Raw genomic sequence first — 25859 nt, forward strand, 5'->3', positions numbered from 1 at the left:
TATATATATATATATATATATATATATTATAGGTATTGTTATAACAACTATGATAGTATTAATGAATTTTGGTTATAGGTAAAAAAATTATATTTATGTGCCAATTTTTTAGTTTCGTCCAAGGCCTTAAAATCAACGGACCATCCCTTATAATAATGTATTAGGTTGTAATTTGCACATGAGACTATTTTGGGGAATTCTATTGGTTTCAGACGATTTAAAGGAGGGATATTTCGATTAGCTATTTTTTTGTTCGATTATTTTGTTCCGAAAGATGGTGATGGGTGGTGGAGGATGTTGGTCGCTATTCAGTGGTGAATGATGTTGATCGGTGGTGGAGAATAAAATCAATAGGGTGGTGGTGGTCGAGATTTAACAACCGGGAAGAGAAATGATGGTTTGAAATTGGGAATCATTTTTGATGTCTCGACTCTTGAATTTAATTATGATAATTAGTTTTGTAATAATAATAATAATAATAATAATAATAATAATAAGGGTTAGGCCATCTTCAATGGTAGTTTAATAGGGAGTTTAATCTCATTAAACTCAAAATCCCCATTGTGGGTTAAAGACATGACACTCAATAGAATGGAGAGTTCAATCCCCATTGAACTCTACACTCTCTCTCCTCACACACACACATAAATGATGTGGTAATCCATTAAATTGTATTGAGTTTAATGGAGTGTAGAGTTTAATAGGTAAAATTGTATAGTGAGTGGAATGTACATGTGGCAATCCATTGAACTCATTTGAGTTCAATGCATTGGAGATGGTCTTATGATAATATATACTAAAATAAGAAAAAACCATGTGTGTGTCGGCGCCACCTGTGTAATCTTTGCTTACCAAAATGTCATGCCATGTGGCATACCATGTAATAGTTGCAACCGGATGACCTCTTTATCTTCTAAATAATCGCTTAGAATATTAAAAAGGAATAGTAATCAAAAGAGATCGAAAACCTAAAGTTTGTAGCGTAAGAGTGACATTAACCCTTTAATATAATTACGAAAGTTTGTAAAGTATGAAGATCATGTAGGAGTAGGACTACTATCTTACACCGGTTCTTTTGAATGGCAGACCATCTTTAAATTGAAGCTTGATCATAGACTCACTCTATTTAGGTGCTGTTTGTTTTTTTAAAAAATCTCTTCAAACCACTTTTTGCTGTGCGACGCAGCACACGCGCAACACTTTCCCTCTCGCAGCAGTTTGTTTTTTGGAAGGCTTCAGACTACAAAACTTCTGTGTGTGTGCTGCGTGGCGCAGCACTTGACTTGCCTCTTCAAACCTCTTCAGCTTTCATTTTTTCCAAGTGTTTTTTTTAGAATTTTGGTATAACTTATTTTTTTTAAAAACTTTGATTTTTTTAAACTTTTATTTACGGATTTGATACAATTTCTCTTTATAGTTTCCACAAATTTTTTAAACTTGATTTTAAAAAAAAAAACTTTGATTTTTTTAATTTTTTTTACCGTTTTTGTTAATAATCTTTTCAGTTTCAGTTGCATCTTTTTTAACGTGTGAAATTTTTTACGAATTTCGTAGACATCGTTTGCAATACTTTCTTAATTTTTTTTATTATTTTCTTTTTTTATGTTTTATAAAATTAATTTTTTTCTAGAATAAAACTATTAGCTTCTTTTATATTTTTTAAAGTTTTTTTTAAAAAGTTTTATATTTTTGTTTTTTTACATATTCTTTTTAGTATTCTTTCAAATGTTTTAAGAGTAGAATTATAAAAATTTTGGTGTTGAGAACTATTTTCAGTTTATAAAATTAGTTTATTTAGATTACAGTTTACTGCAGCTGTTTGCAGATGTTAAAAAACAAACATGCTTTTTATTATAGGTTGCAGCCGTTTGTTCCACATCTTCTGCTACAGAGGATTGCAGAAGTGGTCCGCAGACTTCATGAATTTTCTCTTCGAAAAAACAAACAACACCTTAGGCTGCGTTTGGTACAAAGAAATGGAATTGAACAATGAAATGGAAATGCAGAGAAAGAGAATTAAATCGGAGAAAGAGAAATAATTCCACTGTTTGGTACAACTGAGAATTCACGAAGAGATTTAGTCGGGAATCAATTCTCTTGTTTGGTTTTATTAAAGAGTAGAATGGAAATAATTTTTTTAAATTCTCTCAATCAACATTATTTTACATATTAATTTGTAAATGTATATTTTTAATTATTTATGTCTAATTTTTTTTATTTTTTTCAATTATATTTCACCAATTATTTTTTATAATTGTTAATTAACATTTATATCTGAATTAAATTTTATAAAAATATCTTTTATTTGGAACATGAAAAAAACTATCAGCGATGATTGAAGTCAAAAACAAGAAACAATGTCTATTATCTATTAAAATTTTGTCCAATCAAGATTTAATCCAACTCTAATTTAATTCATTGTTACAATTAAACAGTTGTAAAAAAGGAAATTACACGAATGGTACCTGTGGTTTGGGGTAGTCTGCGTGGTTAGTCCCTAACAACTTCTTTTAACTCGGACCGTCCCTACTTTATATTTTTGTTGCACGCTTGGTCTCTGATAGACATAAAATGACAAGATTACCCTTATTATTATTATTATATATATATATATATTATTATTATTATTATTATTATATATATATATATATATATATATATATATATATATATATATATATATATACTTTCATTTTTTATATATTATTATAAATTATAAATAAAACATAAGTTGAAAAAACTGAAAAAAAACTTAAATAAAATAAAAAAATGTATATAGTCGTCATCATCGCTTCATACCCTATTCATCTTCATCCCCATTCCTTCTTCATTACCAGTTGCATCTTCCCCTCTTATTTAAACTCAAGAACCCTAATGGATAACTAAACCCACCGTCGTCGGACACCACTTCCAGGCCAACAACACCGGCCGGAAACCTTAGCAAAGTCGTCGACCATGCCTCATCATCTTTATACTCTATCTAAGCCCCTCTAAAGCCTCCATCAAGCAGTCACAAAGCGTCGATCTACACTCTAGAGCCATCGTCGACTGTCAACATCCTCCGATACCTATTGACTTCACCAGAAACCACTCTAAAGGTGCCATCGGTCCCAATTTACACTCCAAAGTCACGATATTTCACTGAAACGACAATCATTTGGTTTTAAAAAAACAGAAAGCAGATTGGAAACGACCACCCAATCTCTCTCTGTGTTTATCTCTTTCTCTCTTCCCCCTCTCTCTCTCTCTGTGTCTCCCTTTCCCATAGCATCCCTGCTCATTGCTATTGGGAATATTACGGGAAGGGTTGACAGAGAACCAACGGCCTGAGAGCATCATGACGGACTTCAAATGTGATATGCTTCATTAATTGTTTCAGATGGGGTTTCATCATGAAAGTGTTAGGGTTTCAAACATTTTGATTTCGAATTTTAATTTTGATTTATAGGTTTCATCTGATCTCAATTTCTGATATCTAGTTCAGTTTTAATGTCTTTGTTGGTTAACTAGGTTCAGTTTCAATTTCTGATTTTTAGGGTTCTTATTTGTAGCAGTGGTAGTGACCGGAGGTTGGTGGTGGTGGTGGCCAGAAGTAATTTTCCGGTGTAGTGATCGGAGGTTAGTGACGGTGGTGGCCAGAAGTAATTTTCCGGTGACTGGACATAAGGAGGGGAGGAGGATTGGGGGTAGTGATGGGTCACATTTTAAATTATTTTATTGTTTAAGTAATTAATAAATAAATATATAAATATAACATTAATTAAAAAAGAAATGGATGAGGGTAAATTAGTCATTTTAGAACGGAGAGGGACCAAACGTGCAAAAAAAGATAAAGTAGGGACGGTCCGAGTTAAAAAAAATTCTTAGGGACCAAACACGCAGACTACCCTAAACCATAGGGACCATCCGTATAATTTACCCAACAACTTTTAATAAACCCATTTTTCCATTGGGTTCTAGAAGGGGGAGTAAGAAACCAGTGATGAGCGAGACCTTTTTATTTTTCATTTCTCCGCCGTTTTTACCAATTCTCCGTGTTGTTTAATTTTCTTTTTTCTCGTCATTTCTCCTTATTTTATAGAGAATTCAAAGGGTGGAAAAGGAATTCAATTTTTTCTATTTTCTCCTATTTCTAACATTAAACAAACAAGAGAAATCATTTTAATTCTCTCTACCAAACATGCCCTTAGTCTATTTAGTATATTAGTAGTGTTTAAATCTCAAGTGATAAGCACTAGCACTAGGTTCCATTTCAGTAAATTCATGGAGTATGTATTCATAACCTAAGACTAACACAATTTAACCTATAACATATATATATATATATATATATATATATATATATATATTTTTTTTTTTTTTTTTTTTTTTTTTTTTTTTTATTCATTCTACAGTATCATCCGATTTTATCCTAAAGACTGCTAAGAGTTCGACCGCAGCCATACCAACAAGATACCACGTAACACCAGCCAGAATGACTTGCAGCCACGAACTATTAACCACATCCAGTAACAACGAACCACCAACATGTGTTTCAATTCCACCACCAGAAGCATCTCCAAGTTGTACCCTAACTACAACTGCTGCAACAACAGCCATCACAACAGGAACACCAATTTCATAACCATTACTCCTCCTTGGAATCTTTGAACCCACAAACTTGTCACTGTATGATTTCCCCTTAGGTTTCTTACTAGTTGTCGTATTAGGTGAAGCTTTAGGGTCGGAATTGTTCTTTGTTGATTCCGGGAGGATGAATGCCGATGGAGTCCAGTATTCTGGTGAATCGTTTGGTTTTGGTTTTGTAGCTGTTTGTGATTGTTTTCGAGCAGCAACAGCTTCTTTGAGCTTGTTGATGTTTGGTGAGTTTGATTGTGTGCAGTTTTCTGGAATTTGTAATAATTTTCTAGATGTTTGAGATGCAGGCATTCCTGGAATGGGTGGTTTCCAATACAACCAGTTTGTGAATGATCTGATGACTTGAATTGCAGACATCCGTGCTTCCCAATGTAGGTCCTGTTCCTGATATATATATACAGAATTTTTGTAAACATGAAGCAAAAACATATCCTGAATTTGATTTTAGAATCATATTATTTCAAGATTTTACGCACCTTGGAATGCTTTGAAGATTGCTTCTCCATGACTGCATGAAATTGATCCTGGAATTTATCAACCTCAACGAAGATATTTGATACACGTGTGCCCACGGTATTTCCTGCACCAATTCTAACATTGCCACGTGGCTGCTTTGACATCAGGAACTCTAATGCTGCAAGTTTCGACCTCTCCACCATTCTAGAAACGTTTTTAAAAAATCAGAACATAATATTCGATTTTTATGTAACATTTGTAGGAATTTGTCAAAATTCATAAGCTTACGAGATGCAATCAACAGGGCAAGCGTCAATGGCTTCTTGAATTTTGTTTTCTGAGTCAGCCCATTGAGCAATGACTCGAGCTCTACCATAAACAGATTCAATTGCAAATGTGTTTTCGGCAAATAACGCGCATTTTAAGCAGCCAATGCATTTGACTTCATCAACAAAGATAGCTCTCTGCTCACTCTCGGATCCATACCATACTGAGTATATTGGTTTCCCTGTATAACCTTTGAAATCTGCAACCTTAGCTTGCTCCTGTATGAGAAACCTCAATTATGCATATGAAATCTTTGATTATTATTTGAAGTTTTATATTATATTTTAATCATAGGAAACTTGGAGGGAAAATGATTTGAAATAACTTGAGGTTTCAACTTTCAAACCCAAAGTAAACCTTCGAACAAAATCAATATTATCATGATCTGATTAAAAAAGGCAAGTCAATTTCAACTTTAAATATTTGAAACATTGCAATTAATCTTGAATATGTTGTAATTAGTTAAGCATCTAATGTTTTCTGGAATAATAATTCAACTTCAGTACTTAACGATCTAAGCATTAATTTATGAATCCGCATATAAACGATCGATTTCAGAACAAACAGTATGAACATCAATTCGAAAAGTAAACAAGTTAAACTTCCATAATCAAAATTGAACGAAGAGAGAGCAATTGAAACAAACCTTGTCATAAGAGAAACGTGAAAGAGGATCAGATAGAACAGCATAGGCTTCATTGAGAATGATTGCCATGTCGTGTCCCGCCGCTCCGGCTATATCCGGATGACATTTCTTTTGCAGTGACCTGTACGCCTGTTTTATCGCCAAATGGTCGGAGGAACTATCGACACCGAGCAGATCATACAGATCGAAATCAGTGATAGAAGAAGATGAAGTTCCTGAAACATTACATATCACCGAAGCAGAATCAGAGCGAGACTTTCTCCAAAAATTTGGAGATGCGGTGATGAATGATTTGGATTTGAGAGATGTTAGTGGTATGATCGATGAACTTGATGGCGTTAGCGTGTACGGTGAAAAGATCATGGAATGCATGGTGAGCTCCGATCGGATGGGAGTGGAGGTGGGGGCAGGAGGAGACGCAGAGATGAAAGGAATTTTGTAGTTGAGCCGTGAGAGAGTAGAGAGATATTTTATTCCTTTTTCCCTTTTTGTTTTCTCTTTTTTTCCCCTGCCACTAACCCATTTATCCTGATCAAACCAATTTTAGAAATTCACAAAAATGCTAAAACAGGGGATGGGTTTTATCAAAATAATTATTATTTCGATTTTTTTTATATGAATAATCATATGTTTTATAATGGGTTTTTTTGAGTTGATTTATTTGACATGTTTTGAATAAATGGTTTTTTGATTGATTAATTCACTTTCTCCCAAATCCAGTAAGTATAATTCACTTGATTTATTTAACATGTTTTGAATAAATGGTTTTTTGATTTATTAATTCATTTTCTCCCAAATCCAATATGTATAATATATGGATTCAATACGGGTTAATTTATTTAAATTTACAAAAGAAAAAAAAATTAATTCTATTTATTCTAATTAAATATGATAAACACCCAATTACTATTCAATTAAAATTTTAAAAAAATTACAAATTTCGATAAATGTTCTAAGTTTGAAAAATCTGGAACCACAAATACTAGTACAATTTAAGTGCTCAAATATAATTTTTGAATAGACATAATCTAACTCATATCGTGCGTTCTGAACTGATAATATGTACATTCCAGTAGAATGAATTCACCTTAACAATATTTATTTTTCACTTACCACTTTATTCAAGCAGTATATAAACACGTTAACACTAATATTTCTTTATCCATACTAGAGTTGAAGTAATTCATTTACATGAGGTCATCCAAGCAATCCATGAAAGGAAAATTTGTTGCAAAATCGTATGAAGATGGTTTTTGGTATTGTGAAGCAGATGTTATTGTTGTTCTGATCTTAAACTCGTTTCCTAAAGTCAGCTCAGATCTTAGGCTTCTAGTTAAGGTTATGTTTTGTATCTTGCCTATATAATATGACTGATAACTAAGGTTTCAATTGATACTATTGTTTTCAACCTCATGAATAAGAATATTCTCTTATGACATTTGACGTAAGTCATATTGAAGAAACACGTTAAACGTTATGTATGTGTGTGACTTTTTCTTGTTTATTCCTGACATTTGCGTACATATTTAATTTCCCAATTTTAGTAATTATTAACTCGTAATACTAATAACCCACAATTGCACCTTGGCCTTTGAAAGACCGATAACGCCTTGAAAATTCCAATTAGACTCACTTCTCGCAATATTGGTCCAATCCAATAATTAAAGAACAGTAAAGTTTAAATTGTACAGCATAACGTATTATTTACAACTTCATGTTATTGTCGTTGCACTCTTTATAATCCACAGCCATACACATACAGCCTGTTTTAAAGTCAATATGCATAATATTTGAGAAGTTAATACTCAAATAAATAATGTACTTACTTGAGTTGATAGGTGTTGCAAATATCAGATTTCACTGATTTCACAAAATAAAGAGTAAATTACACGAATGGTCCCTATGGTTTAGTGTAATTTGCGCATTTGGTCCCTAAATTCTTTTTTTAACTCGGAAGGTCCCTATTGTTTGTTTTTGTTACGCGCTTGGTCCCTATCTTACCTAAAAAGACTATTTTGGCCTTGATTTTTTAATTTATATTAAATAAAGACACACCCAAACCCACCCCCTCCCCTCACCTTACCTTACCTACCCCACCATTTTTTCCTATTTAAATTATAGTCTTCTTAGGTAATACAGGGACCAATCGCGTAACAAAAACAAACAGTAGGGACCAAGCGCATAACAAAAACAAACAGTAGGGACCTTCTGAGTTAAAAAAATAAGTTAGGGACCAAGCGCGCAAATTATCCAAAATCATAGGGACTATTCGTGTAATTTACTCCAAAATAAATAAATAAACATCTTTTACATAATTTTCAACATTTCCCTTCCTTGTATTCCCATCACAAATCAACCCCTCAACTTACAAAAATGAGTACTAAGGCCTTTTCTTAAAATTTAAGCGAATAAACCCCACCACTTAACCTTATGTAAATTACTGAACACAAATATTAAATATATAAATCATCCTTACATATCAAAAATACTTATATGAAATACATATATAATATATGTAAAGTGTAAACTACAATTAGAGTTGCAATGAAATGACACAAGCTCAAGCATGACTTAACAATATTAGGCTAAGTTCAAACTCGTTTCAAGTGCTCAACGAACTCTATTCAATAAAGATATAAGCTCGATTCAAAAGCTTTTAAATTACTTGAAAATATTTATCAAATGTATTCGATAAATCATAAATCAAGCTTGGCTGAAGTAGCTCAAAAATATTTGAGGGATGTGTTCGATAAAGCAAGTTTGATTCAAGTTCGGCACAAAAAGATTAAAACATACATCATATTGGAAAGCTTGATAAGATTTTAGGTCAAATAATTATAAGCTAAAGTTCAACTTGTTTTATGTTTCGTGTTTATTTTTGTATCCAAATAGTTCAATAAAAATCCAACCCTTAAGGCCGTAACCTAATGGGTAGCCGTAGCTTTCTAACGTGACTGGTTATTAGTACAAAAGTTGACCACGTATGCTGAATGTTTGTAACTTGTAAGACTATATTTGCCGGTTTGAACGCTACAGCCACAAACCTCCAGTATTGACTATTGCAGAAACGCCCATAAAACCCCTAATATTTGAGGATATATCTAATAGTTATTTAAAATACCAATCTTTAATTAACTTACAGTAATTCTGATCTTGCATCTTTTTCTTTAATTATATTTTCTAGAATATGACTGCTGTAAAATTCTTTTTCTTTTACTTCTTTACCTTAAAAGTACAAAATGACTTCAAAGTTATATGTACACTAATAACTAGGCGTACTAAAAATATTTAAATCCGAGATACAAAATTATTCACAGTTTCCGGATATCAGATATGTATTCAGGTTATGATTTTACAAAACTTCCAAAATAGATTAAACACGGTTACTTTCATATCTAATTATTAAAGACTGCTAATTCTCAGGGTAAGGGTGCAAAAGAGCCGAGCCAAACCCGAGCTTGACTAGGCTCGAGCTAGGCTCGTTTAAAATTTTTGGGGCTCAAGTTTGGCTCCTTTTGAGTCTTATGCCATAGAGCTGTAGATTGGCTTGTGCAGATTTATACAGACTCTCGGCTCATATATACAATTCTCTAAAATGGTATTTACTAAATAATTACTTATTTTAAAATATAAAAATAGAAATAAGTTTTTTATTATATATATGTAGGCTCGTTTAGGCTTACAAGCCTAATAGCTTAGTAACACAAGCTTGAGCTCGTTTAATAAAAAAGGCTATATTAAGCTCGAGCTTATTTAAAATCAATCTCAAGTCAAGCTTTTTAAGAATAGCTCACCATACTTGATGGCATTTCTTGTCAAGTTTTTGGAATCTTTTGAAACATAGGTAAAATCTAAAAACACGCATGAGTAGGCACAAAAAGGTCCCATTCCATTCAAATTCAACTCAATCAACCATAATTGAGTTATCTCAATTCCAAATCCCTGTACGTTTTTCCAAATTTGCAAAACTAAGAAAATATGCCGTGGCACTTGGCTTTGGCTTTGGATTCATAAAGAAAAAGAAAAGGATTGCTAAAAATACTCAACAAGGTTAAAATCCAACCATATAAACTCGCCCGGGTGTTTTATCTTTCGTTATTTTGAACTGAAAACGGTTTCTTCTTTTTCTTCTTAATACATGGTCTCCACTCAAACAAGACCCCTCTGTTTAAAAACTTCAAGCATAGCAGCTCCAATCTTTGCTGGTGATTCCACCACTGTCACACCCGCTTCCCTTAGGGTCCTGATTTTGTCTTGTGCTGTACCCTTTCCACCTGATACTATGGCTGCCAATTCAAACCAACATTAATTATTACGTTAATCAATAATCATCCCACACACCAAAAAAAAAACTAACTTTAACTTTATTTATGGTTGTTGCAAGGGCATTCTCGTCTTTTACACAGAAGAGAGATGTCCATGTCCCATTTTTAATTTATTAGGTGGGACTAAGAACTACAACTTTTGTCCCAGTGACACCGGTCTTGGTCCTTTTCCAGTTCTCATGACCAAACAGTACAACTTGTTCTGTCATGTCATGTCAGTAAAAACTAGACTGACATGACAGCTGGCAAAAAAATACCTCCAGCATGACCCATGCGTCGCCCAGGTGGAGCAGTAAGTCCAGCAATAAACCCAACGATAGGCTTGTCAGTCCCGCTTTCCTGTTTCCAAATTTAAAAAAAAAAATGTAATTATGAGAAACTTATATTATTTAATAGAAATATATAATTGATCCAATATTAAAGTAAATATCAAACCTTTATGAGGGCAGCAGCATCTTCTTCTGCAGTACCGCCTATTTCACCAATCAGAATGATACCTGAATTGCCAACCAACCAAATGAAGTTTTAAAATTTTGTAACAAAATAAATTAGAATTGTACGACCAAATGAATTCAATTATTATACAAGTTACTTAAAAGGGAGACTGCTTGAGACCAAACAAGTACTATAACTATACCATGTAAATCATTTTTCTAAGTATTTCAAATTTAGCCCTACTTTTTTGAAAGTATTTTCCTGAGTGCAACTCTTAACGATTAAGCATCATTAGAAAACAATAATTAATGTTGATTCTGTTTGACATAAAACTAAAATGAGACATCTAAATATATGTTTATTAACCATGCTACATTCTTTCTTCACCAATATGCTTCTCCATATTATTGAGACACTTTAAAAGTCAATAAAAGTTAATCGGACATCTTATTTATGGAAATACAAGAAAATTATAACTCTCCAGTCATCCATACAAATATTTGAGGTCAAGATAACCAGTCCCAAGACATATAATTGATAGTAATTCAACTTTTTAGTAAAACTTAGCAAGAAAATCATACTTTTGGAATACACATGGAAAAACTAAAGACTGCTAACGCTGATGTTAAACAGAGCATTAATTCATATTTGGAAAGTATCATGTTTAACCTCAGCAAGAAAGTAACATAGGCATAGACTTGTGCTTTAGCCTTTAAGGCAACCCTAACACAATAATCATTAAAAGTTACCACAAAACTTAAAAAACTAAGTAACAAATTTTTTTATGATATTCATGTTGGAAACACAATAATTATCCACACATCAAAATGAGATGCAAATACATTTGAAAACTTGAGTTACCTTCTGTCTGAGGATCATCAATGAATTTTCTCATGCAGTCAACAAAGTTGGTCCCATTAAAAGGATCCCCACCAATACCTACACATGTGGATTGACCTAGCCCTACAGCAGTAGTTTGGTATACCTGTAACAAAATGAACAAACAAATCATTCAAAAAGTTGCATATAATCATAATGTTTTCCAAATTCAAAATAAGCAAGTAATCTTAAACCAATCATAAAATAAATTAAGAACAAATCAAAAATATCTCACCGCTTCATAAGTTAGTGTGCCAGATCGAGATACAATACCAATACGCCCTGGTTTATGAATGTAACCAGGCATGATTCCGATCTTGCATTCTCCAGGCTTAATGATACCAGGGCAATTTGGTCCAATCAGCCGAGTTTTTGACTGCTTAAGAAGAGCTGCCTTTACACGAACCTGTATGCATATGATTGATTACAAGGGACAGATAGTCAATAACATTCTTACATTGAAAGCACAAGTAGCCAACATATTGATGTGAAATGCAGGTTACCATGTCATGTTGTGGAATTCCTTCTGTAATGCAAACAATCAAATCCAGTTCAGCCTCTAATGCTTCCATGATTGCTGCTGCAGCAAATGGTGGAGGCACATAAATTACAGATGCATTAGCCTTGGTTTCAGCTTTTGCATCTGCAACTGAGTTGAAAACAGGGAGCCCTAAATGCTCTGTTCCACCCTTCTTTGGGGTAACTCCACCAACCTGCACAAGTCAAGAACAAGGTTCAAAATAAACGAAAAGCACTTTCAGAGCTACATGTTGAAATTATTTATATACATTTGTTAGATCATTATGTTCACATTTTCATTTATAATCCAAAATTTATCTCAATGTCATTGCTAAGCGTTACAAAGTATCGGTAGGCTTATTGTTCTAAACGTTTTCTCTAATTTGGCATATTACTTGTCAGTCAAATATTTCTTATTAAATTGTGTCCAGACTACAGAATGTCATTTTCGTAATTACAAAATCAAAAAATCATTTTACAGATCACCAGACAAATAAAACCCTAGATCCGCCCACAAACACCTAACGAAATCATGTCGCGATCAAAAACGTTAACGTAGGGTAAATCAGATCACGTATATACAGTCAGTGGTAGAAACGTATAATTTTACCATCTTAGTGCCGTATTCGATGGCTTGCTCGGTGTGGAAGGTGCCATTTTTGCCTGTAATTCCTTGACAGATGACGCGGGTATTCTTGTCGACGAAAACGGCCGGAGGAGGAGGAGCTGTCGCGAATGAACGCGCTTGAGAGATCGAGTTCGATGATGATGAAGGAGATGTACGAGAGGTGAGTTTTGAGGAGAGATTAGCGATGAATCTAGTGGCTTGTCGAGACATATTGGCTGCAGTTCCAAATCTCTCGTCTGCAAAGACCTTACGGAGAGAGACGACAATGATATGAGGGAATAAGCAAAGCAGCCAGGAAGGGCACAATATTGGGAAAAATATACTATTCGGGTCGGGTTGGACCAGGTCAATATTTGACCTTTGTATTTGTATTTGTATTATTTTGAATGTGCATAAAAGAGTTTTGCCATAAAAAATATCAAAATGTTACTCAACTAGATGAGACAACCGAAGTAATCATTTGATGTTATGCAAAACAATCCGACTGCATTCGGGCTAAAAGTTAAAAATTACTATTGTATTTTTAATACAATCTTTATTATATAATATGAAAAGTGTGATGGCTTTTTTTCTTGCAAAATTTGTAAACTTAATTAAATATTACAAAGATGTTAATATTTTTTATACCCAAGGTTTTGGATATGGAAAAAGAGGAGCCACATGATAGAGATCCATTAGGCTTCAAAGAAACCATGAATGTTCTCATTAACTTTAATAGAATAGGTAGAAGTAGAAACACATGTCATGTGAACGAAAAATCAAACCCAAGTAACAATAGTTTGTCATAATAGAAGAACTCATGAGCAACTGAGCATACATCCAACCCAACAATTTCATTTGTTGCTTTGAAGAACTTTAGCAAATAAAGTCATTAGGCCTCATGGCTTTGTCATCACTCATGACTCATCTGAAAAGAGACATTTCTAATCTCATCGTTTGTAATTGGGGTAACCATGAAGGCACTGAGGGTCGGTCCAATGGGTGGGGCAAGATGGGCGACTCCCTAGGGACACGTAATCGATTAGGGCCCCAACGTTTGGTATGTTAGAGTTTATATATCTTGTATATATAATATGTTGTATCATCAAAAGGTTTACTTGTCAAAACGCTTATCACTGCTCATGAAGAGCTCGCATTCAATTCTTACATTGACCTTTTCCCACTAATATAGCTTTGTTTTCTTTATTTATAAGGTTATTTTTTTATAATACACAAAGACGTCTTGAGTTTTTTTACTTTCCCAAAAATTATACGATAACAATAACTTTTTGGCATCTAATCGTCTATATATATATATATATATATATATATATATATATATATATATATATATATATATATATATATATATATATATATATATAGGTTCAAATGTTTCTCATATTTATTATATGCTAGAATGCACCAATAAGAATTTAGTAAAAATTAAATTATTGTTTAATCAAATAAATATAGATATTAAATGATTTCCATAATTATATGTATATTAAATGATATCCATAATTATAATTTATTATTTATGAAACTAATTAAATTCGTCATTAATATCAACAATAATATTATTTTAAAATGAATTTGTATCTATGGGTTGAGGGTGAGAAGGAGAATGATGATCATAAATGGGTTGAGGGGTGAGAAGAGTCTGGAAATTAGACACGAAGAGATTAGAGACTTCATTTCCATCCAACTAGGCAACATGACCATTTTGAACGGAATCAATACGGTTTTTTGTAGTTCTGGTTCTTCATGATTTATAAAAAAAAAAAAAGTTCTTGTATCCTTCATGAATCCACTCAACTATATCCTTTTGTTTAATGGAATGACCTTTATTAAGACAAACCTCATTAGACTGGTGGATATGGAACGGGAAAGGGAACCACACCCCGGAACACCATATTGAGGTTGCAGGAAAAGGGGTGCGGGGAAAGGATGAGGGGAGACTATCCCTCATTCTCTCTCCTCGTGTGATTGGTCAGCCTTTTATTTATTTTTATTTTCAGTTCTTTTAATATTTATTAAATTTTATATATATATATATATATATATATATATATATATATATACTAAAAAATTATAAAAAATATATTAAAGTTAATGGATTTTAATTACCTACAAAACGAATATAATATCTGTATAAAATATTTTCTTAAAAAAATGAAAAAATTAAAGATAGTGGAAGGTGATAATTTTCCTGTCTTTTGGTGAGTGAATGGAGAGTGGAGACAAAAACCGACGTGACACTCCAAAAATGAAAGATGATTCTTGACCATATACTATAGTCTTTATCAAGTCTATTTAGAACCTATCAAGTTCATTGCGAAGGATGAGGACTTTGGTAGAAAGATTACTCTGCCTTTTTAAGTGATCACGAACAAGTCTTTTTTTTTAAACAACAAATACGATATATAATAACCAAAGCAAAAGTCTACGCTTAGCAAGAAGCTAAAACGCAAAAGTAGTACAAGGAGTGTGAAAAGGAAATTGCAAACTATTTACAAGACAACATTAGTAAGGTGAAGAAATGGCGAACAACACCAATCAACCCAACTTCCACATCCATTACTACTCTTGTGGTTGCACCATAGAAACGATAGTGAGATGATATTATCGGCTACTTTTGTGTAAGAAGTTTTCAAATCCTTGAAAACTATATCATTCCTTGCCCTCCATATGTTCCACAGTAGACAGGATAATATGGTGCTGACGATTGTTCTTTTCCTTGGACAATTTCCCCATGAAGCTGCAAAATTTATGACCTCACTCGCCTTGGAGAATTGTTGAGTTCTTATCCCACACCATTTGAACACCCATTCAAAAACACCCCTTGCAAATTCACAGCTTACAAGAAGATGATCAACAGATTCAGGTGCTTTGTTGCATAAGTGGCACATCTGATTGGGAACCTTTACTCCTCTTTCTGATAACTCGATAGCCACAGGGATTCTCGACAAATTTGCCCACCACACAAAGCAACGAACGTTTAATGGGACTGTTTTGGGCCATAAAACAACATGACCTTTATAATGTATAAGTTTTGAGTCAATAATTCTCCTCATTGTGTTAACAGTGAAACAACCATCCAGGTTCGGTATGAATCGAAAACCAAAGGATGATTGAGAAGGCACCTCCATCGATCCAATGGTTGTGTAAAGTTGTAATAATTCATTTAGTGAAGTGGTATCATTTGGTTCCTGCTTCCACTTCCAGGTGAAGCCAGAAGCGAAGAGACGGTCCTCTAAATTGCAACATTTGACCATTTCCATGTTATATAAAGTTGGGAAGCGGACCTGAAAAGGAAGGTTTCCACACCACGTATCTTTCCAAAATAGGATTTTCATCCCACATCCAGGAACGAGCTTAAACATCTTAATCCTATCCAGGTTCATCTCGTCAATGGAACAAATTGCCTTATAGATGTTACACCATACATCATTGAATGTTTTCTTTGCAATGTATGAGGCAGGTTTTTTCTTTAAGTTATGGATACTTACAATTGCTTCTCTCCATAGACAATCACCCTCATTTAATAGTCTCCGCCACCATTTGGTAAGTAGAGATATATTTTGAGCTTTTAAAGTTCCAACTCCTAAGCCTCCATCCTTTTTTGCTGCTACTACTTTAGACCAGTCCACCCAATGTATCTTTGACACACCCCATAGAAATTTACGTCTTATCTTTTCTAGGAGATCGATAATTTCCTGTGGTGCTTTAAATAATGACATATAATAAGTTGGAAGACTATTTAGCACATACTTTATCAGAGTGAGACGTCCACGCAAATGAGAGTGATTTGGCTTTCCAGATTGATAACTTAGCTCGAAACTTATCTATGATGGGCTGCCAATTTTTCTTTAGTGACATATTTGCCCCGACTGGACGCCCAAATATGTCAACGGAAATGACCCTTCCATGCAGCCTAATATCCACGCCATACGTTGAGTCTCCTGTGTAGATATGCCAATGCCAAATAATTTGGACTTGAAAAAGTTCACTTTAAGACCCGATGAAATATGAAAACATCTACTTTCACTGCACTACTCGCCAACAAAGATAGCGTCATCCGCATAGAAGAGGTGAGAGATCAAAGGCCCTTCATTTGGTAGCTTAATACCCCAAATTAACGAATTAGAACATGCACTTTTAATCGCCACACATAATCCTTCCATCACTAAAATAAAAAGGAAAGGAGATAGCGGATCTCCTTACCGAATGCCTCTAGAGGTGGGGAATTCATCTGTTAGTGAACCATTAACCAACACTGATGTCATCGATGAAGCTAGACAACCATGGATCCATTTTCGCCACATGACTCCAAAGTTCATTTGCTCCATAACTGAGTCAAGGTAATTCCAGTTAATAGAGTCGAACGCCTTTTCAAAATCTATTTTGAGCAGAAATATTCTCTTCTTAAGTTGCTTGGCCCATGAAAAAATTTCATTGATTACTAGAGGTCCATCTAGTATATTTCGTCCTGGAATAAACGCGGATTGGACTTCGCTGACTACAGAACCTATCACTGATTTTAATCTCGAGGAAAGAGCCTTGGCTACGATCTTATACATGCATCCGATAAGATTGATGGGCTTGTAATCTGAAAGAGAGAGAGGGTCAGCCACCTTGGGTATCAACGTGATGAAAGACGAGTTGCATCCCTTTGCCATAGAGGGATGTTGTTCGAAATATTTGACAAAGTTGAAAATATCACCACTCATTAAATCCCAATTGGCTTTGATAAGCTTAAAAGTTAACCCATCAGGACCTGGCGCTTTCTCGCCACCACAACACCAAACCGCATTTTTGATTTCATTACAAGATATAGGAAGTTCCAATGAATATTGTTGCTCCATGTTTAACTTCTTGAAGAGCGGATTGATCAGTAACGAACGTATGGGCCATCTCTCCTTGAATTTTCCTGCAAAGAATTGGAAAACTTCATGTCTGATTAACTTTGGATCAGTTGTCCAAGAACCGTTTGCAATCAGCCCATGGATCTTATTTTTCCTGTTATTATTCTTTAATGTGCCATGGAAAAACCTGGAATTTTCATCAACATCAGTAAGCCATTTAATTTTCGCCTTCTGTTGGAGATCAAGTTTGGCAATATGTTCCAACTCCAACATTTTGACTTTATCTTCCCGCCATAGGTTTCTTTCAGAATCAGAGAGCATTCTAGATTCAGCTATTCTTTCTATCTCAATTACCTTGTTCCTTAGAATGGATAACGAGCCAACTTCTTTTTTGGAGTCTTCATTCTTCCACTTAAGAAATTTGTCTTTCACATATTTTAATTTGGCCTTTAGAAAGTTATCTGGGGTACCAAATCCACAGAAGTTAGACCATGCCTCAGTGAATTCCTTATTAAAATCTTCTTTGAGCAGCCATGAATTAAAAAATCGGAATGGTGAAGGGCCGAAGTCAATGAAAGAAGGTTTTAGAATGATCAGAATGTACTCTTGGTAGAGCAATGACCATGGTTGTTGGCTGTACCCCGATGAAATTTGGGCACACAAGAAATCGGTCAATTTTGCTTAGTTTGTTCCCTTCCTCCCGAAAGTAAGTATATTTCATCCCTCCCATTTTGAGTTCTTTCAACCCAGCCTCAACTATGAATCGATTGAAGTCCTCTGCAGTATATTTACAAAAAGACGGGTTGAACCTTTTGTCACTCCTGCGCACGACGTTAAAATCCCCAAGGAAGACCCAAATCCCATCTACACTATTTTTGAGATTCAACAGTTCATTCCATAATACTCGCTTATCAGCAATTGATTGAGGTCCGTAAACATTTACAAGAGTGGTGGTGCCTGGGAATCCATTCCAGTGTCCCGATATGGCTAGGAAGTACCTGGAAGATATAGTATTAGTTTTCACGAAAACATTTGAGTCCCAAACACTGAGCAATCCTCCAGATTTCCCCTGGGGCTTTACAGTTTCGAATTCAAAACCTGTACTTCCCCAACAACCTGCAACATCATTGCTAGCTATCTCAGATATGTGTGTTTCTTGTACTCCAATGAAGTCAATTTTATTCTAATCTTGAGATCATTTATCCACTCTACTTTGCGAGCCTCACTCAATCCCCTTATATTAATGCTTAGAACATTCATTTGGGAATATGTGTGTCACCTTTACCACTAATGTCCACTTCCAGCACATCTTCCAGAATATCTTTATTATTTTCCCCAATTTAGAACCCTACGTTGTTTCCAAATTTAAGGAGGCCTGAAATTTCATTCGAGGAAGAAGAGTAAGATTCCTCGGAGACTCCATTGCAACTTTTGGTCGATAACGCAAAATTTCTTTTACTTAGAAATCTTGCATATTTGATAACCCTACTTTTTAAGTGATTACTAATAGGCCTTTCACTTGGAAACCTTGCATATTTATTAGGGTCCCAACTACAAACAACAAAACGGGTTGAAATCCTTTTTATTGTAATAACATTAGGAAATTTAAAAGGCTTGAGTTTGAATGAGACACAAAAGAGAAGGTAATAATTACGACAACATTATGATTAGATATACCGTAATAGAGGAAAGCAACATATGCAAAAGGGTAAGAATTGTAATATTATTTTTTCTCACGAAACAAAACAACCTAAATTTTGATACAAAAAAGAACATAATTTACAAAAAAAATAAAAAATAAAAAAAATACTCAGTCAACCGAAACCAAGATTGGTCTGTGATTGTTTTATTTTATCTATCAAATTATAAATATATTAATTTATAACCTGTGGAAACCACAGTTACAAAATTAATTAAAATTTCATAGTAAAAACTCAAAATTATTAATCAATTATTTTAAATTAATTATTAATTAAGATATATTTTTTAATTATATAAATTTATAATCGTTCATTTAAATAAATACGTGAAATTATATCAACTTATAATCTGTATTAATTTTATTTTAATTTTTATTTTAATGTTATTAATTTAATATTATTACAATAGAAAATTTAAAATTTAAAATAGAGAATCAATAGTTTTAAAAGTGACATACATTAATTAAAAGATTTAATAGGATGACTGGTAAAAAAAAATAACTTTTATTAGAATAAAACGATATAATTAACGAGACACCTTATGAATATGAACTTTTATTGCTCTCAACTTTAGCATAAATTTGTTTTTTATTGTTTTTAGTTATTGATCCCAAGACTTCAATATTTTTAGTTGTAGCTCCATTGTTATAGTAAATTTTCATATTTTTCAAATTTGATCCTAAAAAACTTTCATTGTTTTAATTTAAGCCCCAAAACTTTCACTATTTTCAGTTTTGTCCCTATCAATTTTCTTTTCCAGTTTTGATCAAAAAAATTACATTTTATAACAATTTTGGTCCTATAACCTTTCAACGCTTACAATTTTAAGCCCAAACCTTTTCATTCTTTAGCCCTATTTTTTCAGTTTTAGCAAAAAAAAAAATTTATTAACAGTTTTGATCCAAAAGCTTAGAATTTCCTCATCTTTTGGGACCCATTTTTATTTTAACAAAATATACTATTTATAATTTCAATATAAATAAATTATTTATACATCTCAATAATTTACATTTTCGTTAATCTACATCAAAAATCAACTCAACCAGATATTTGCTTAAAAAATATCAGTCTTTAGATTCAGTTATATTATTCTTCAAAAAAAAACATATAGAATTTATTTTATTTAAAAAATTAGCTGTTAAAAAAAAGGAAATTAAATATTCTTTTACTTTTTCTTCTTATTTTATCTTCCTACCATGTAAAATGATGAAATATGTCATATTTTAATAACATTATCATTAATATTTGTCATCAAATATCATTTGATAAGAGGATAAGTAGGAAAAAAAATAAAAATATATTTAATTTCTAAAAAAAATGATAATTTTTTTTTTCTAATAAAAGATTGACTTTGTTTGAAGTGTTATAAACATACTCATATACATCAACTACTTCCATGGTGTTCGGAAGCGATTCATGGTTTTCATCGAATCTTTATCAATCTGTTCAACGCTTTTGGTCTGCTCAAGTCGCAAAATTGTACTCCAAGGAACCAGAAAATTGATCTTGTTGCAATTAGATCCGATCAAAAGCAGAGAGTTTTTGGAGGAAATTGGGGTTCCGGAACAAAAGTTGTTCTCCAATTGAAAAGGGGAAGACTCAAAACCCCTTCAGAATGGGGGTTTCATCTTTCGTCGGAGTCGCCATTACCATCGCTTTGATATCTCTCCTCTTCGCTTTTTATCCACTCACCAATAGTCCTCCTGCATCGCCATCACCCCCAGTATGTATATTATGCCCTTTTTATTCTCTTTTCTCGTTCAGATCCCGCTTCCTACTTTCCAGATGCTGTGTATATCAAGATACCCTTGCGTATTTCTTGAGAAATTTGAAATAACTTTTAGTGTCTGTCAGTCGTATGTTTTTCTGACAAAATTATAAGTTAAGATTATCTATTTCACCATTGTTATTTATTGATTCAGATTATTGGTGGTATTGAGATTTTATTCATAAGAATATGATACATTGTGGTTATAAAACGTCTCCATGTGTATTCAGTTTTCTTGAGCAACATTAAACTGGATCAGAATTTTTATGATGAATTTTTTTGGTGATGAAGTAGTTGCATAATCTTTATCAATTACTTAATAGGGGTTGATTGCAAAACGTTTGAATGTATCACTTACCATGGTATTGATTTATTATTATTATTATTATTTTTTTAATGCAGAGATTGTTTACAGTAGAAGATCTTGCTATATACAATGGAACTGATAAAGGCCTACCCATCTTTCTTGGAATTCTTGGGTACTCTCTTTTTCACTCTTTCTTTCTGTTTGACCGATGATTTGTTTTAAGTTCATGATGTTAGACACCTTCATCTGAAAGAAAAATTAAGTTTATATGGTGAAAACTATATAACTGATTTGAATTGTTTAAATGTAAGCTAAAACATTGATAATTGCATGCAACTAGTGCTAATTTTGTCTTTATATCATTTTGTATTGTGAAAGCACGGGTTTTAATTTGTTATTTTTCATTTTTTTCTTTTATGTGTGGATTATCAGGTCGGTGTTTGATGTAACAAAAGGAAAATCTCATTATGGGAAAGGAGGTGGCTACAGTCACTTTGCTGGAAGGTTTTGTCTTTTTCCCTCTATAATTTTCAAATGAATGTATAAAAATGCTCTTTCAAATCTCTTAACTTTTTTTTTTTTTTTAAATGTTTCATAGTTCATGAATCAACACTATAGTCTAATAAGATTCTTTTTGAAAGTATACTGATATCATTGTGTAGATACTAATGATCGTTCCTTATATTTTTTTGATTCCAGAGATGCTTCCAGGGCATTTGTTTCCGGAAACTTCACAGGTCCATTTGTCAATCCTTATCAAACACTCCTTTTTTATAAATAAATTCATTTGCAATTCGTGAACTTTTAGAAAAAAATTACTTTGGTATAATTCAAATCAAAAGCTCCTTAAGAAATTATCATGGTCAACTTACATATATTAACTTTGATTTTTGTCATTTAATATATAACAGGAGACGGGCTAACCGACACTTTAGTTGGTCTATCTAGCACTGAGGTAATTAATGTTTGCTTCTTTAAAAAATACCTAGATTTTTGTCATTATAACTCTTTATTAGTTCTTGCCCTAAAATAATATTCATATTTGGTTGCTAGTATAAAGTTTAACATTCTATCTTCATTATATAGGTGAAGAGTGTGGTTGAATGGAGAGACTTTTACTCCAGGACATACATGTAAGTTTATGTTGGTTTCCGTATAAAATAATTTTGTAGCAAGAAAATATTATCATTTTTTTTAGGTTCCTTGAATAACTTTGATTGGTTGTATCAGATTTGTAGGGAAGTTAGTAGGTCGCTATTATGATAGTGAAGGGAACCCCACAAAATATCTAAAAGGAGTGGAAGCAAAGGCAGCAAGAGGTGCACAACTAATGGAGAAGCAAAAGAAGGAAGAAGAAAAAGTTCCTGGCTGCAATTCCAAGTGGAGCCAGGATGAGGGTTCCGAGGTACGTTTGTCTGTGTCTGTGTCTGTGTCTGTCTGTATAAATGATATTTGAAAAAAATAATAAGAAAATGATGATGATTATGTTTTTATGTTTTGTATGGCAGGTTTGGTGTGACCATGGATACCCGAGGCTAGTTCAACGACCATTAGAAATAGCATTGACGGGTAAAATGAGCAAACGTTGTGCATGCTTTAATGAAACAGATTTAGATCAACCGGGGTTAGAAGTTTACCAAGGATGTGGTTATTTATCTAAAGTTTGTAGGCTATGATTGCCATGAAACAAGGTTGTGTTATTTATCTATTGTATTAGATGTTTATTTTCATTATAGGTAAAGTTTTTTCTTAGAAAGCTTAAAGCGTAAAGTTTGACCCAAAATTTCAGAGCCCTCTATAAGAACCAAGAACATTTTACAATGTTCTAAAGTCTTCTCAAAAGAATTCCATATAAATATCTATAATAGGAGTTTTGTAGAATATTTCATTAATTTTATTGTCTTTGGAGAAATCTCAAGTATAAAATGATCTCTCCATTTCATTTGTTTTCATTTCTTCACTTGTGTGGGTTTTCAATGGTTACCCTCATATCACACCATTAGGACCCTTGTTTATCTTCTTTACCTTGTGTATGCTGTTATTCTTCAATTACCAAAGGGTAACAGAGATCAACATGTCACACACTCACATTATTATTCAGGGTTGGTCTTAACATATTTAAGGTTTTGGACAACAACAAAAAGTAGCCCATTGAAATTAAAATTTGAAGTAAGTTAAAGAAAAAAACTGTCGTCAAGATTTAAAATCGGGTTTCTTAATAAACTCAAAAATTCTATATATCTCATTGATGGGACTTGAACACAACGACCTTTACATAAAAAGCATGCATCACAACCAACTAATGCCTTATAGAATCATAACATTCTAAGAATCAAACCTTGGAATGCGTCTTAACCACATATGGGTAATGGGACACAAGTACTTTTATATGAGAAATAACATTTTGCGTATAAAGATTATAGGAAATAACTTGTTATAAATGAGATTTTTTAATCAAAAGAAGCATAACATTATTAATAATCAAACATTTAGTCTATTACTAATAATCAAATCTCATACATCTTTTTTTTTTAATTTTATTTATTTATTTATTTTTAATACCATCAGCCTTATTGTATGTTTCAAAAAGTTCATTCCAAATATCTTTAGCATTTTCAAAATAAACATGTCCATATATTGACTCAGAAATAGACCTAAGAATCCAAGAACACACTACTACATTAGCATGTTCCCACTTTAAAACTTTTGCTTGTTCAACTGTTTCCTTGTTTCCTTTTTAAGAATACCATCAACAAATTCTAGTTTATTAGGAGCCCTAAGACCTCTATACCATCAACAAATCATAGTTTATTAGGAGCCCTAAGACCAGGGGCGGAACACAAGCTATAGAAGAGGAGGGGCCGAATCTTAATAGGAGAGTAATAGAAAATTATATATATATATATATATATATATATATATATATATATATTCATTTGTTTAAACTAAGTATTGTGTTATCGTATGCATAAATGTGGGCCAATCAAAATTAAATAAAAAATTAAATAAATAAATAAATAAATAAGGATAATTTAGTAATTTGTTTAATAACTTCCAACAATAATTCCTATAATCATAGTATTGACTTTTATTAAATCTCGTTCCCCACTTTATATAAAAACCGATTTCTGAAAACCCTAAATTGATCCCCTCATTAAACCGTTCCAGTTCTCCAAAGGATGAGCCACTGTTCATCGCAGCTATAGACCGAGGGAAGAGGCATCTCCGGTGGCGAGGTGCGATTCGGTTCGGCGATCCCGGACCGAATCCTGATGAGGCAGATACGACGTTTTCTTTCAACATCCCCACCGGCAGGTTTTCTTTCAGGTATGCACATAATCATCTCCATCGCGATCCCAGAATCTTCGGATGCATCTCAGGTTTATACATATCTATCTTTCTAACTTTATTCAAATCTAAATTTTACGTTGCTGAAAATCGAAAATAAATGAAATGTCAGGTGAGATGCAGCAAGCGATGCGTGGCAGAAAACTGTAACTGTAATGCTCTATCTGATTTTTTTCCCCAACATTTTTAGAAGTTATTAGATGTAATTGATTTGGTTTGAGGTTTGTTGATTGACATTGCGATCAGCGATTGGGATTAGATACGGGAAGTACTGTGGCGTTGGATGGACTGGATGTCCAGGTGAAAGGCTGTGCGATGATCTTGATGCGTGTTGTCAGATTCATGATGAATGCGTCGAGAAAAGAGGTATTGTTTGAGAATTCGATAGAATTTATTGCCTGTTTGGTGTGCACTTTTATCCTCTAATCTCTTCTATCTCTACCATTCTTTGATAATTTAAGTTTTGATGATGATTTGGTGATATAAATATGATAGTTTGAAGTGAGCTTTGAGCCCTAACAAATATAGTTGACATGAGTGAGTAATCTGTGTATGGTAGGAATGACGAATGTGAAATGTCACGAGAAATTCAAGCGGTGCATAAAGAAAGTTCAAAAATCGGGAATGGCTGGGTTTTCTAGAGATTGCCCTGTTGACATTGCAGTGCCTACAATGCAACAGGGTATGGACATGGATATTTTATTTAGTCAGTTTGGTAACTCTAAGCTTGAACTCTAATTCACTAAGTGTAATTGCTTTGCTGCTTAAGATTAGACTTCAAATTTATATATAATTCATACAAATTCTTTTTTTTTGTAAGTTACCTCACATATTAAGATTTATATCTAACATTGACCTTCATCATTGTTAGTAGGGGAAAATGACTTGCTAAGGTAATTAACTTTTCGGTATGTTCCAATTCTATCAGAATGGAATCACGAATTCCAATTCTGTTGGAATGGAATATGGATATTTTCTCACTGATTTATGCATTGGATTTGTTTCCACAGAAGCAACTGATGCTTGAAGAATGGAC

The 25859-nt window shown here is 33.1% G+C and overlaps 4 protein-coding genes across 4 annotated transcripts; 2 read left to right on the forward strand and 2 right to left on the reverse strand.

The window, feature by feature from the left end:
* Positions 1-4348: 4348 nt before the first annotated feature.
* LOC145166052 (DNAJ heat shock N-terminal domain-containing protein) lies at positions 4349-6571 on the reverse strand. Its single transcript, XM_079084978.1, has 4 exons — positions 6068-6571; positions 5383-5639; positions 5115-5298; positions 4349-5022 (listed from the first exon to the last, which is right to left on the reverse strand). Exons 1-4 carry the CDS (start codon positions 6437-6439, stop codon positions 4384-4386), a joined length of 1452 nt encoding a protein of 483 aa, XP_078941104.1. The 5' UTR covers positions 6440-6571; the 3' UTR covers positions 4349-4383.
* A 3364-nt stretch (positions 6572-9935) lies between these two features.
* LOC145166053 (succinate--CoA ligase [ADP-forming] subunit alpha-2, mitochondrial) lies at positions 9936-13151 on the reverse strand. Its single transcript, XM_079084979.1, has 7 exons — positions 12836-13151; positions 12210-12419; positions 11942-12112; positions 11689-11812; positions 10828-10889; positions 10650-10731; positions 9936-10353 (listed from the first exon to the last, which is right to left on the reverse strand). Exons 1-7 carry the CDS (start codon positions 13061-13063, stop codon positions 10217-10219), a joined length of 1014 nt encoding a protein of 337 aa, XP_078941105.1. The 5' UTR covers positions 13064-13151; the 3' UTR covers positions 9936-10216.
* A 7632-nt stretch (positions 13152-20783) lies between these two features.
* MAPR4 (membrane-associated progesterone binding protein 4) lies at positions 20784-23231 on the forward strand. The gene is made up of 8 exons (XM_079084980.1): positions 20784-21123; positions 21571-21647; positions 21908-21979; positions 22175-22212; positions 22387-22430; positions 22562-22608; positions 22706-22880; positions 22984-23231. The coding sequence occupies exons 1-8, from the start codon at positions 21016-21018 to the stop codon at positions 23149-23151; spliced, it is 729 nt and encodes a 242-aa protein (XP_078941106.1). The 5' UTR covers positions 20784-21015; the 3' UTR covers positions 23152-23231.
* A 1516-nt stretch (positions 23232-24747) lies between these two features.
* On the forward strand, positions 24748-25561 carry LOC145163703 (putative phospholipase A2 homolog 1). Its single transcript, XM_079082498.1, has 4 exons — positions 24748-24855; positions 24936-24975; positions 25070-25189; positions 25383-25561. Exons 1-4 carry the CDS (start codon positions 24748-24750, stop codon positions 25559-25561), a joined length of 447 nt encoding a protein of 148 aa, XP_078938624.1.
* The last annotated feature ends 298 nt before the right edge of the window (positions 25562-25859 follow it).

The sequence above is a fragment of the Lactuca virosa genome, chromosome 3, assembly GCF_052849685.1.
Source record: "Lactuca virosa cultivar CGN04683 chromosome 3, Lactuca_virosa_CGN04683_v6, whole genome shotgun sequence".
Taxonomy (NCBI): Eukaryota; Viridiplantae; Streptophyta; class Magnoliopsida; order Asterales; family Asteraceae; genus Lactuca; species Lactuca virosa.